The following is a 14,816-nucleotide window of genomic DNA, read 5'->3' as shown; positions in this document are numbered from 1 at the left end:
AAATTTGATGGACCAGATTTTGAAAGTTATAGGAAGAGTTAGCTCAATTAAGAGAAACCTAGATGAAAATGCAGTTCAGTTCTGCATGAAGAAGTATTATTAATGCCATCTTCCTTGTGAAGAACTTACAGAAGTATTTAGCAAAGGGTAAGCCGCTATATTTAGCATTCATTGGCCTAGAGAAAGCCTTTCACAAAATCTGTCAATCTGTAATTTGGTGGCTGCTGAAGAAGTTAAGAGTAGATGAATGACTTGTGAGAACCATAGAACCATAAATGGAGGTGCTGTAAAATTAACAGTGAGAGTGAACAAGAGCAACAACAAATTCAAAGAGCAGATAGGGACCAAGAGCACAGTTCTCAATCCATTTCTATTCAACTTTGTCATCCTATTAATGCTATTCAGTACTACATATCTGGACTTTACACTGTCAAGAATCAAATGTTTTTGAGAAAAATACCATTTCAAAAGAAATATTTCATGGTTTCCTATAAACTTCAGCATTCATACAGTTTTCGAAATAACTGTAGGAACTTCCACATGTGCCGCTAGTATATTTAATTTTGTCTCACTTTACTGAACTAAAACTTAGTAAACTTTCAAATGACAATTTACAGAATCAGCTTATCTAACCAAAAGAAAGCACTGAAAATTTTTTTTACTTAACCTTTTAGTTGAGCCAAATGTTAACTTACTGAGCACTCTTTGACCTTTATAGAAAGAATTCTAAATCAATAAAAAAAGTTCCTTATATTTTGAGAAGGTCACTCAGACTTGTAGGCAGATACTGACAGAGCACTCCACATTCTAGAACCATTGATGACTTAGATTTTCCATTTTTTTTAAATATGTAATCATAATTCAGACTAAAACCAACAATTTCTCTGAAGAAAATCAAAAAGGGACTAAGAATTTATATTTATGCTTTAAAATAGTTTTTGTCACTGAAAATTTATGTATATCTAAAAGTATGACTAGCAACATTGCATGTACATTGATTCAAAGTTTTTAATATCTTTTCTTTTTAAAAAAAAAAAAAGTATATTGACAAAACAAGTGAGTTTTTAGGATTTCACATTCATTTTGAAATAATATCAAAATCTATAGCCTTTAACCCTTTCATTACCAATCCAGCTGAAACTAGCTGAGTACACAAATGTCTTGTTTTCATAAGTTTTGAATTAAAATCTTCCACCAAACCTTAGTCACAATTTATGTTCCTAACACTAGCTGAATGATAACTAAGTTATTTTACTAAATTCTTTGTTATATTTAAAGTAATTGAAAGAAACAGATCATCTCAAAATAAATACAGTAACGAAAGGGTTAACCTGAGATAGTCTTCACACATTTATCCAATAAATTGTTTTTAATAACCAATAAATCAATGTTACAATAGAGTACTCCACTTAATTATTAATTATGTGGATATTTATAAGTTATTCTATACCACATGTATAATTTAATAATACACTATTTGAAGAAATAATTGGTTGAGATGGTTAAACTCCCTATTCTCAAAGTTTCCATGTTACAGAAGAAAAAAAAATTAATACTGTAATGTCAACATGCAAAACAGATGTTAAAAAATATCCACTACCTAACTTTTTTTGTCTTATTTCTGAAATTTTTATTAATTAAATTACAATTGTTTTAATAGACTATTGATGAAAAAGAATTAGAAAAATGTTTTATAAAATAGTTTAACTACCCTTAACAATAAAATCTACAAAAGTAGTTCAATACGCCATATGAGTGAAAAAGTTAATATTTTTTTTTTTTAAATGTCTGGTTATAAGAAACATTCATTAAATATTGACTACAGAAGACAGTTTTATGCAAGTCATAATAATATTATCCATTTTATATTTCTGCAATTGAGGATTGAACTTCAAAAGCATTTCAAAAGTTGCTCTCTATCCTGTTCCACATATGCACATACCTATGCAAATATCTTGTCAATATATACTTCCTATATTTAAATGAAAGAGAAATTTGAAGGTAACTTGGCTGCTATATCTAACAAGTCAAGTGTCCAAACAAAGTTTTATCTTGTTGGCTTTGTTGTGTATTCTCTAATCAGTTAAAGTAAAAAGAAGAGAAAAAACAATGAAAGGCATCCTAATTATGAAGGTCCCATAATTTAAATAATAGCCTTTATTTAAGTGAGGAGTTAGAAGTTTGGCTATTATTTCCAGCAAATTGAGTGACCATATGTCAGCTCTCTGTTCAAGAAAATCGCTTGTCCATGAACATTTCTATCCTCCTCACACAGTTTTTGTGTTCAGTGTAGGCAGCTGAGGTAACAGTTTGTTCACTAGTTAGTAGCTGAAATAACAGACTAGTTAGATGCCTTTAGAGACTGTGAGTTTTGATTTAAGAAGGGTCATAGAAAAGGAGCTTTCTTATATAAACATGACACAGCAGCAGCAGGTATTATCTAGACAAGAACGAGGTTCAAATCTGCTACCTCATATTTGAGTTCAAACTTTGCTTGTATCAATGTTGTTTGTCCTAACTTTTCAGAATGAAACAGCAACTAGATTTTCTCTTCACTGAGAAACAAAATTATTTGATCTTTAATACCTTGAAGAACAATGTTAGAGAAGGCAGAGTCTACAATTAAGTGATCTATCACATGCTGGGTGAGTGCTCTCCCTTAGGTAAAGCTGGACTTAAAATTGTAACACTAAAGTCTTTGATATACAATATCTTACAACAGTTTATTCAATGAATCCAATATCATAAGTTCAACACAATCCTTTCACAATTTTTGGAACTGGTTACATAGGTTTGAACATTTTCTGGCTAGAATTTATTACCTTGACAAACTTACACACACACATGTAAATTTCATATATTATTACAAAACCTTCAAACTTAACACAGTTAAGTGACAATTATGATCATAGAATTAATTTCAACAAGTAGACAAAGCTTTTTTTAGCCCACAACATGCAAACAAGGGTCAACTGAAATCCTGGATCAGCTTCTTCAAGCTTGACACTAGATATAAAGCCTCCTAACACTCAAACACCATTTACACCATTTGACCTCTTACCTCCTCTTGTATCTTCTCTCTTTCTGACAGCCATTCTCTATCATTCCAGTGATATAGACCACATTCATACATTCCCACATTTACACTCTGTCTTTGGACTTTTTTTTTCCCATCTCCCCAGGCATTTGATCTCATTTTATAATCTTTGAAATTTATCATCTTGATACCATTTAACCCCCTACCTCTGTTAGTATTCAGAACCATTTCAATGTTATCCATCTTTCATTCTTAACACTGTCTTCTCCACTCACATTTTACATAGATTACTCTGCTGACCCACCATTATACACTTGTCCTCATTCATTACGTCTGCCCTGCTCTTACAACCTACCTATGCACATCTTTCTCTCCCTTTCGTCTACCCTCTCTCTTCTTGCACCATCTACTATATCATTTTTATTACAATTCTGCTGTTCTTTATCTCACTACCTCCTTTTCCCTCAACTATCATTGGTCACCCTTCACAACTTCTACAGTTGTCACCTACTTTTACCTATTTCTCCTACTTATATTCCTTAACAATTGTTCATAAAGTTCACCCACGCATCAGTTACCTATAGCTAACTGTCTTTCACTCACCCACACTCTTGCAACCTCTATCCAACTACATTTCTTGTTCACCTATACCCACTCACTTCTCATCTCACATCTTGAAGGTCCACCCTGACACCTCATCTCCATTATTTTTATCTTTCCACCTCCAACACAACTACTTCCCATCCTCTCTTCTGTTATGTGAATAGTTGTGTAGCTAATGGACAGCAAGAAATCTATTCTTCAGTTTCTTTTCGCTCATCTTAATCACCCATCCAAAAGAATAAAACCACTTTCCCCCCTCACTATAGCCCCACTCAGTCTTACAGAGTGCATGGCAACATACACATTATATTATATACATATATGTATATATACACAAATATAAATATATATATACATTGTATATACACACACATACACTATATATATACATCCACACACATATACACTATATATATACACACACACACATATATACATTATATATACACATACACATTATACATATACATACATACACATTATACATATACATACATACATATACACATTATACATATATATATATATATACACATATATATCAGCATCGTTTAACGTCCGTTTTCCAAGCTAGCATGGGTTGGACAGTTCGACTGGGGTCTGGGAAGCCAGGAGGCCACACCTGGCTCCAGTCTGATCTGGCAGTGTTTCTAGAGCTGGATACCCTTCCTAACGCCAACCACTCTGTGAGCGTAATGGGTGCTTTTTACATGCCACCAGCACAGGGGTTAAGCAAGACTGACAATGGCCACGATCAGTTGGTGCTTTTTACGTGCCACTGGCATAGGTATCACAAGTACAATTTCCATTTGATTTTTTGATGTTGATGTACAGGACTCAATAGGTCTCCTCAAGCACAGCAGGCCGTCCTGTGTTTCAAGGTACTTTGGATGGGCTGGGGCTTCTCTGTGAAGCTGGTGCAGGAAACAGCCAAGAACTCACGTTAAGGGTATGAAGCCAGGGAAAGCCCCTGGCCCATCAGGAATCACTGCTGAGATGCTTAAAATATCTGGTGGTGTGGGATATGGCCTAGTTACCCGCATTGTAAACCAGGTAGTTCATAATGAAGTCATACCCAATGACTGGCGTAGCAGCAGCTTAGTGCCTCTGTGAGACCCAACGTTCGAAGGTCATGCTTGACCACCTCATCCCATGTCTTCCTGGGTCTACCTCAACCCCGGATTCCTTCAACTGTTTGGGAGTGGCACTTCACACATCTCTCCTCATCCATCCGTAGTACATGACCATACCAGCGCAGACGTCTCTCTTGCACTCCACATCAAATGCTTCTTATGTCCAGCATTTCTCTCAGGGCACTTACACTGACATTACACATCCAGCAGATCATGCTAGCTTCATTTCTTTCAAGCCTATGCATGTCCTCCGCAGTCACAGCCCATGTTTCTCTACAGTGAAGCATGGCAGTTTGCACACACGTGTCATACAATCTACCTTTCACTCTGAGTGAGAGACCCTTTGTCACCAGTAGGGGTAGGAGCTTTCTGAACTTTGCCCAGGCTATTCTTATTCTAGTGGTAACACTCTCTGAGCATCCACCCCCACTACTAACTTGGTCACCTAGGTAGTGGAAACTATCAACTACTTCTAGTTTCTCTCCCAGGAGTGTAATGGAATCTGTTTTCTGAGTATCAATGGTGTCTATTGACCCTGTGCATCTGCCGCACACGAAAGTTTATCTTCTCGGTTAATTTTCCTTTGATGGTGCTGCACCTCTGATGTGTCCATAGCTTACACTGGGTACATCTTATGGAGTTTCTACCTACACCTTTTCTACATATCGAGCAGGGCCACCTACCTGAAAGGAGAGTGTGGTGTTTTTACCTTCCTACTTACTAGAACTTTGGTCTTTGCTACATTGACTCTAGGGCCTTTTGATTCTAAACCTAGCTTCCACACCCAAAATTTCTTCTCTAGTTCCGGTAGTGATTCTGCTATGTGGGCCAGGTCATCAGCATAGAGGAGCTCCCAGAGGCAACCCATCTTGAATTCCTCTGTTATTGCCTGAAGGACTATGATGAATAGAAAGGGGCTGAGGGCTGAACCTTGGTGGACGCCAACTTCTACCCGGAATTCTTCACTGTACTCATTGCCAATCCTAACCTTGCTACAGCCTCTCTGTATAGGACCTGTACAGCCTTTATTAACCATTCATCAATCTTCAGTTTCCGCAAGGCCCACCAGATAAGGGATCAGGGGGCCCTGTTAAAGGATTTCTCCAAGTCCACAAAAGCTATGTAGAGGGGTTTATCTTTAGCTAGTTATTTCTCCTGCAGTTGTCGAACCATGAATATGGCATCAGTGGTGCTTCTACCCAGCACAAAACCGAACTGCATCTCATCTAAGCAGACTCTCTCCCTAATGAGATGGGCTATAACCCTCTCTGTGACCTTCATCATCACCTGATTCAACAGTTTAATACCCCTGTAGTTATTTCTATCTAGAGCATCAGCTTTACCCTTGTAGCAGTTAACTATGGTGCTGCTACGCCAGTCATTGGGTATGACTTCATTATGAACTACCTGGTTTACAATGCAGGTAACTAGGCCATATCCCACACCACCAGATGTTTTAAGCATCTCAGCAGTGATTCCTGATGGGCCAGGGGCTTTCCCTGGCTTCATACCCTTAATTGCTTTATCTATTAGGGAGCTGCCTATTGGGATAGCTGGTCCCTCTACTGGGTCAACATTTGGCAGGCTCTCCTCCTCCCATTCATTGTCCACATTCAGCAGTCTCTCATAATGGCTTCTCCAAGCCTCTTTCACATATAGATCATACACACTGGCCTGCTCACTTAGGCAGCGGGGTCGCATCATTTGAAGGCTAAAACAATGCAAAGTGCATTGTGACAAGCGATGTATAGCAGCATCTGATAGCCTAGTCAGTCACGGTCATCACATATATACACACATATATACATTATATATAAATACACATATATACACATACATATACATTATATACACATATATACATTATATATATACACATATACATTATATATACACACATATACATTATATATACACACATATACATTATATATACACACATACATATACATATATATACATTATATACATATATACATTATATACATATATACACACATATACACACATATATATATACATTATATATATATATATATATATACATATACATATACATAGCCATAAATATTCATATCTTTTTCTTTCACTTTTTTCAGTGATTAGACTGCAGCCAAGCTGGGGCACCACCTTGAATTTTTTGTTACATGAATCAACCACAGTGCTTTCTGTCCTTTTGAAGCCTGGTACTTTTTCTATCAATCTCTTTGCCAAACTACTCTGTTACAGGAACATAAGCACACCAAACAGACATACATGTGTGTATATATGTATGTATATATATATATATATATATATATATGTGTATATATATATATATATGTGTATATATATATATATATGTGTGTATATATATAATATATATATATATATATATATATATATATATATATATACACACACACAACAGATTTCTTTCACTTTCTGTCTACCAAATTCACTTAGAATGCTTTGGTCAGCCCAAGGCTCCAGAAGACATTTGCCCAAGGTGCTAGGCAGCAGGACTGAATGCAAAACCAAGTGGTTAGGAAACAAACTTCCCAACCACATGGTTCTTACTACATATCAGTAAGAAGTTTGCTTCTTACTACACAGTAATATATACTAATATACACATATATAAATAGCATAGTTGGAAATTGTAATGAGGAAGATACTAACAATGCATACTAAATTCTACAAAGACAGTGACAGAATCTATGTTAAATGGAGGGATAAATGTAGAGACCTAAGACAAACAGCCTTTGAGTATAGCAGTGTCACTTAGACAACTACTGAACAGTAAAGAGAGCAGTACATCACAATTGTGATGGTAAATAACATTGAGATTAGGCAGAGAACTCCTACAAAGGTACTGAGTGTACAGCTGCTCCATGTAAACCAAGCTTAATTGGACTGACCTACTTATGCAGAGACTTAGAAAAGGAATACTCATTATACCAGCCAAAAGTTATGCTGGCATACGTATTCCATAAGCTAGAGAATGCCAACACTGACATGAATTGTAGCCTCCCTAGACCTGTGATAAGTACTTGACACTTCATTTGGAAGGCAACACCTTTGTTATCCAAGAATTGGAGAGAGTTACTAAATACCTGCTCAACATAAGAGATAAAAAATACCTCTAGATTCCCACACGATAGTGTCAATTGTGCCATGCCAGTGTGGAAAGTATCACTCATACCATCAGTAGCAGTACAAAAAGGTTTGCAAGATACTACCATCCCAGGAGACAAGTACAATGTTATATGCAGGACCATCTTGAAGGCCATAAAAAGGCATACTCCATTTTTCTCTAGTCTTCACAATTCCTCTGCATTCAAGGCCCACATCTTACTACCAAACAGCCTCATTGTCTGTACACCAGTATCATATATCCTAACCTTCACTGAGGGAAGAGCTCCCTGAACTTTTTCTAACCATCGCTAACGTTTTCTAATCATCCACCCCACATCCAGAGAGCTACCTGTGCATTGAAAAAAGTATTTTGCATGTTTTTTTGTACTAATTACCCCTGTACATTGTCTGATGTGAAGTCTACCCATCTTCTGTTAACTTGCATGTGATTCCATTACACGTCTTATTCAGCTATAGTTTACATAGCCACACTGATAGCTATTTCTTATGAGCAACAGGATTGGCTTCTCTACTTTCTAATTTTATAGTCTTTGTCAAGTTTACTTTGAAGCCGCTCAATTCTAGATTTGGTTTCCAGGCTTGCAATTTCTTTATTTCTACTACAGATTCAGCTAAAAGTCAGGTCTGCATATGATTTTCCATATGCAACCATTGTCTTTACTCCAACATTATGACTTGAAGGACTATAAAGAACAGAAGGAGGCTGACAACCAAGCCGCAATATACTCCCTTCATGCTGATCTCATTGCATATTACTAATTTGCTGTTTGCACATGTGCATGACATATCAGCCCCAAGCTTCCTCAGTATCACTTGACCACAGAACAGGGAATCTTATTAAAGATCATCTCATGGCAAGATACTTCAGGCATTGATGGCACTTTCTAATGCAAAAGCAAATCCATTCGTACAAACAGAGCAAAATACAGTATTTATGAGGGCAGAGATACATAACGTATATATTTCTAACTGCATCTTTTACTCCTTTGTACCTATTGTCTTCATCCGATGCTCTTTTGCATAGTGCCCCACCTTTCCTTTTTAATGCACCATGCCATTCATCACATTCTTTACCACTTCTACGATTACCTGTAACTAGCCCTCCCTTGTCCACTGCCACCAGTCTCTCTCCAAACAATACCTGAGTAAAGAGAGTTTGTATCAGATCTACTGATATCCAATGTGCTTCTTCATCACCTTTATTGTGCTGCTTGCCACCATCTGCTCTAGCTATTCTTTTATCAACAACCGTCACTCTTATCTTCTATTAACACCACTCCTGCTCTTTTTTACTAGCTAACATTACCCTTAAATAGTTACCTGGGTCACTACTTACATCCAGCACACTCACTTAGCAGTGACCATTTCTATGACTGCTTACTACTTGCTCTCTCACCTGCAATCTTTTTAGTTACCATTATTCTCTGCTGTTATTTCATTACCGACTGCCTACCTTCATTACTCTAGTTCGGTCTCTTCCCATTTCTACCTCCTCTGTTATATTTTCTCCTCATCTCAGTTCATCTGCAGTCACCCTTTCTTTTATTCATTCTAATGGCCACTTTGTGCTGAACAAGTGAAAAAAATAAAGCAGTGAAGCCCCTTTTTTATCTAGCAGAGTACAAAGCGACCTTACCAGTGCAGGTATCACAATGAAATGCACCTAATATTCTGTAATGTGGTTACTGCTAAGAAGAGCATCTAGCCACAGAAACCATGTCAAAATAAAATATACAAATGAGTTGTGGTTCCCCAACCACACCCAGAAAGAAAGTAACTACAAATAAGGCTCAGACTATGACCACTATGCCATTATGGATAGCAGGTATATGATGATACACATACTCAGCAATTTATATACACACACAAAGGGTACGAACTATTTCTTTAAAATTTACCCAAAACACAGAAAAATGTTTTAAAATAATGCTAGATGAGCTATCATCCAGAAATTATAAGAGGTAATTTTAAAAAGTTAACGAAATCTATATTGTTTCCGAGACTGACAATACATATTAAATATTTTTATCAAATGAAGCTATCCAAGAACCACACCAGCAGTTCTATGAAAAGAATTTTAATTCTATTACTGCTGTGGAGCATCAGCTATACAATCACAAATCAAGACAAGAATTTGCTCAAAGTTCTCCACTATCAAAATATAATAAACTAAATTCCTAAGTGAATATATATTATCGATTCAATCTTGGCATAGTTCAATATTTATAGTCTAATGTTAAATTCTGAAGAAAAAAATTGAATAATTGGATATCAAGGACTTTTATTGTATTTCTTAATGTAGTTAGCTGCACGTGTTTAACCTATTTTATACTTCACTCCCTCACCAAGAATCTATATCATGTGCTCAAACAATTGGTTGGAGGGAAACTGACTCATATTTCTGGGTATGTCTGTATATATATATATATATATATATATATATATATATATATATATATATATATAGGTGTGTATATCATACACACACACCCCATTCGCATAGCAAGAAAATGTTCACTAACATATCAGCTGAGAAGTATAAGAAATGTTAACTTCTATATATCAGACATGGTCCGAGAAAAATAAGGATGATTTCCGCAAAAGTTTATATAGTTATTAGTATTGTTGAAACCGAGTGATATGATCATCACTCTAAGTTAAAATTGCCAAAAGAACTCAGCGACAACTATTGCTGACCTTTTTAAACTCCTAGGAGCATAGAATAATTAAATCATTTAATTAAGAAATGATTAGATTACAAATTAAGATATGTGCAAAATCTATTTCACAGTGAGTAAATATGATAAATTAATTACTATTTAATTATAATGAACTTTTATTTAAACTACCAGATCGCAGTTATAAATTACTGCAGCTTGTTAACAGCAAGGATTTTAAAACTCATTTAAATAAGCAACTATTAAACACACTGTAGAGGAAAAAGTGCCTAATAGGAAAGAGAGAATGGGTGGGAAGTTAACTTGTTGAAACTAAAAATCAAGATAATTTACATGACTTGACAATGCAGTCTACTGAACGATTGTATATCACTAACAGGAATGAGATACGATCAAAGTCGATACAGACGAGAGTCCTAACTCAAAAAGTGAAAACAAAGTATTTAGTTCAGCTCTCTACCATCTGCATGTCAAATTTAAGCTGAATTCGTGCTTCTCTAAACAGAAACTGAAAAAAAGACAAGCGAACACTTGCTCAGATTCCACTTTGTCAAGAAAAAAAATTATATAAGGAAACTAATCTTAACACGTGTATGGTGGGTTTTCTGTAATTTTATTTCGTATTTCCTAGAGTATGACGCAAGTCACCTGACATGCACCTTAACTATTTGATACACTAGTTAATTTAATATTTAAGATGACAGTACGAGAATGATTGACGTTTGTGTCTATGAAAAAAAAAAGACTCGGAAAAAGCAATGAGATATCGCAGTAATTTCACGATCATTTTGACATATTTCCACCGCCAGATTGATACTTAAACACTGTTTGAAGCAATGCTGACAAATAATCCATCGACAGATTAAAATGACAAAAGCATAATAGTATGAACGATTCAATAGATTTTTTTTTTAAACTAACATATTTGAAACATTACTTTTTCTAAAAGGGCAACTATTTAGAATTCCATTAGTCGATGTAACTAGAACATAATTATTAACAGTAAGATAGACATTAGTGAGACTATTTCATAAAGTCATCAAAGTACACGAGGACCATATTAACAGCGAAATGATAAACTAATTAGGAAAGATGTCTAACATTGAGATCCAGAAAGCTTTACGACCATGCAACTCATTTAAAACAATTTTTCATATGCTTTCAGCAAGTAATATGCAAAGTAAAAGTTTTTGTATCATTCAAGCTGCAAGAACTGGTCCCCGATTTTTGAGGCAATCGCAATGGACAAAGCTTGAAAGATATAAAAGTGACTATAATATCTAAGTATCATTCATACAACTCCGAAACAAGGATTTTGTATTCTCAGATTGGCACCAATCTAACACCAGAATAAAAATAATCGATATTGTGTAGTGACGAGCAAATCCTGACACTGATTTACCATACTTTCTTTTAATACTCTGAAGGCGCATTCCTGCGCAGATATTCATTTACACACACACGTGTTTCAACCTACATGACACTGATACGCAGGCAATTCTTTGATGCGTTCGTTCATTATTACTATTTTATATATATATATAATGTGTGTGTGTGTGTATATATATATATATATACATACACACACATGTACATATTTGATATATTTTTTATTTGAACATTTTTTCGAAAAAATCGCTGTAGTGAAACAAAAAAGTTTTAGGATTAAGAGAGAGGAAAAGGACGGAACTTCATAATTCACCAATAGCTATTTTCGTTGTTAATAAAGCGACTTTGTAACAAATGAAACACTTAAGAAATAATAACTAACATTTTTCCATTTAATAAAAGACAGTTGCGAATAGATAAGAAAACATGCAATTAGATGTGCGCGCGCGCGTATGTGAAAATTTAAGTGTAATGCTGTTAGTGAAAAATTAACAGAACATGTATTATTCCCTGGTATATTAATGTAATTAACCTAAATAATATCAATATATTTTCCCACTTTCCGAACTGAATGCTTGCCCTAAGTATTTCTTTTATTCCATCGCGATTTGTCTGCCATTTTGAAAAACGTGTTAACTCCTTCCGCCAACAGAATAGTCGTTCGTCCTTTCTTTTACGCTGCCTGACTTACCATGAATTTCCTTCACAATGCACTAACAGCGAAGTCATTTTACTGAAGGCAAATTTTCAACGGGAATCAATTGAGTGTGTGTACATATGAACCTTTTACAAGGTTGATCTGTCAAAAACTTCCAGAGGAATATAAAGTTTTCGAAACATGCATCTATTCTTACGTATGTGCGTAATATATATAACATCGGTTTTAACTAAATTATATGGAATTACGAGCACTTGCACATGAGTTTTTTTTTTTTGTTTTTTTTTTAATCTTTTTGATAACCGTGCCATCTATATATTCTTCAAAGCGTCAATCAAAAGAATTTCAACAATCTTTATGAGTGAACCTTACCTCATGAAGCTTCTGCTCGGCTTGCTCACGGCGAGCCGGGTCCAATGTTGCTTGCAACACTTCAACAAGTTCGTTTATGTCCATGTTAGTTTCGGTTTACTCTTTCACTCGTGGAGAAAACTATATCAGTCGTAACCGACTCAATGAGGTGAGAGGAAAGCGAGGTTACTCAACAAATGAACTGACTTAAATAAATAAGAACAATATTATCGCTTTTTTCCTTTCCTTTTTTTTTTTATTATTATTTAAAGTCACCCTATTGGGACTTGTGTAATTTTCCTCCGTTCGGTGAAAATAATAGCAGTTTTAGTATTGTAAAGGAAGATTGTTAATTTATGTTAGATTCTGTTCGTGATTCACTGGACTGCTATTTTGTTATAGTTCTTTTTAATGATATAAAATAGCCGAAATAGCGTGTTATGTCCTAAGACGCGCCAACACGGACGCTTAATGCGCAGACTCGTACAAAAAGGATGTATTGCCGGAAGTTTGATTGACAATGAGGCATCATCGTTCCACGCCTGCTTACTCCAATAAAATGTTCGTGTTGGTTCGTGTCCGATCGAGTCCAATGGCGGGCGAATAGCGAAATAGAATGTCCTACACTGTTTTGGTGTCAGGTGATGCTTGTTCAGTGGCACGTGATGTTTTTGATGTCATCATTAATTAATGTTCCTGAGAAGAAGGAACAATAAAGAAAATAAAAGTTCATCTTTATTAAAGAACTAATAAATTTTCATCATATAACAAAATGGGAAGGTGTAGCACTTGGTAAAAAAAAGTTGGAAGTTATTTAATGTTGCTGGAAAAAATGCTTTCTCTCTTATATTCTTCAAATGTTATTTAGGTCATTGTTTTGGCTCACTGATTTTCAATTTATATTCATTACAATTAGATTTAATTTACAAAAGTTTATATCACAGATAAGAGACGTCTTCCACTTTCAAATTGTTTGCTATAAAAAGAATTAAAAGTTACAAACTCAGCTGACAGAGTTTGTATCAATTTTAAAAAATAGAATTTGAAAATTTTCTTATATCTAAAATTATAGATTCTTTGGTATATAAGTTTTAATAAATTGTCATGACTGTTTGAAGAATCACATTGGAATGAATGTTATAGTTGGATATTAAGGATCAGAAAACAACATAAGAATTATATGTGTCAAGGATATTAACAACTTTAGAAGTCAAGAATATGTTCTAGTTCATTCATCTTATCACTTTACAGTAAGGCTTCCTTCCAAGAACTGCAAGTATAGCCAGATACAACTACTACTATGTTTCTTATGTATCCTCTAACAAATTATCAATAGCAACCCAAAGGATTTGAAGATAAAATTTGCTCCATATGGGAAGTGAGCACCAACAGCATAAGTGCAGGAATGAAATATGCATAGGGGGCAAACTCTGGTCCAAACTGTTTTTAAAAAACGCTTTTTTTTTAAATCTTAATATCAAAACAAACACAGGTATAATGATTATTATTATTATATTTGTACATCAATCAAAATCATACAAATCTAATAATGGAAAAGTAATGTTTCAAATCAATTCACTGTGTTTCTATAATCATTCATTTTGGCAATGAAGTTTTTCAAGAAGATGTTCAAAATATTCAAAGCTCCTGCAATACCTGTGGTCGCAGGGGCACTCCATAGTTGAGGGGCCCCATGTTAAGATCAAAGTACATAGATGAGTCATCTATTTATTTTGGTTAAGATGCTGAACAAGAATTAAACCATGTTAACTGACTATTTCAATAAATAAAATGGTAATACATTGTACCTGCAAAAGTTCTTGTAAAAA

The 14,816-nt window shown here is 35.0% G+C and overlaps 1 protein-coding gene across 3 annotated transcripts in view; it reads right to left on the bottom strand.

Annotated features, from left to right (window-relative positions):
* LOC115212396 (importin-7) overlaps positions 1-13,595 on the bottom strand; it is a 65,993-nt gene extending 52,398 nt beyond the window's left edge. For 2 of the 3 annotated variants that reach the window (XM_036503333.1, XM_029781285.2), the window contains exon 1: positions 13,009-13,092. In XM_036503333.1, coding sequence (XP_036359226.1) covers positions 13,009-13,092 — 84 coding nt within the window. Of the gene's footprint in view, positions 1-13,008 lie in introns of all 3 variants that reach the window. The other variant, XM_029781284.2, reaches the window with a different exon arrangement.
* Between the last annotated feature and the right edge of the window lie 1,221 nt (positions 13,596-14,816).

This window comes from Octopus sinensis, linkage group LG5, assembly GCF_006345805.1.
Source record: "Octopus sinensis linkage group LG5, ASM634580v1, whole genome shotgun sequence".
Taxonomy (NCBI): domain Eukaryota; kingdom Metazoa; phylum Mollusca; class Cephalopoda; order Octopoda; family Octopodidae; genus Octopus; species Octopus sinensis.
This window is presented reverse-complemented; position numbering and strand designations above follow the sequence as displayed.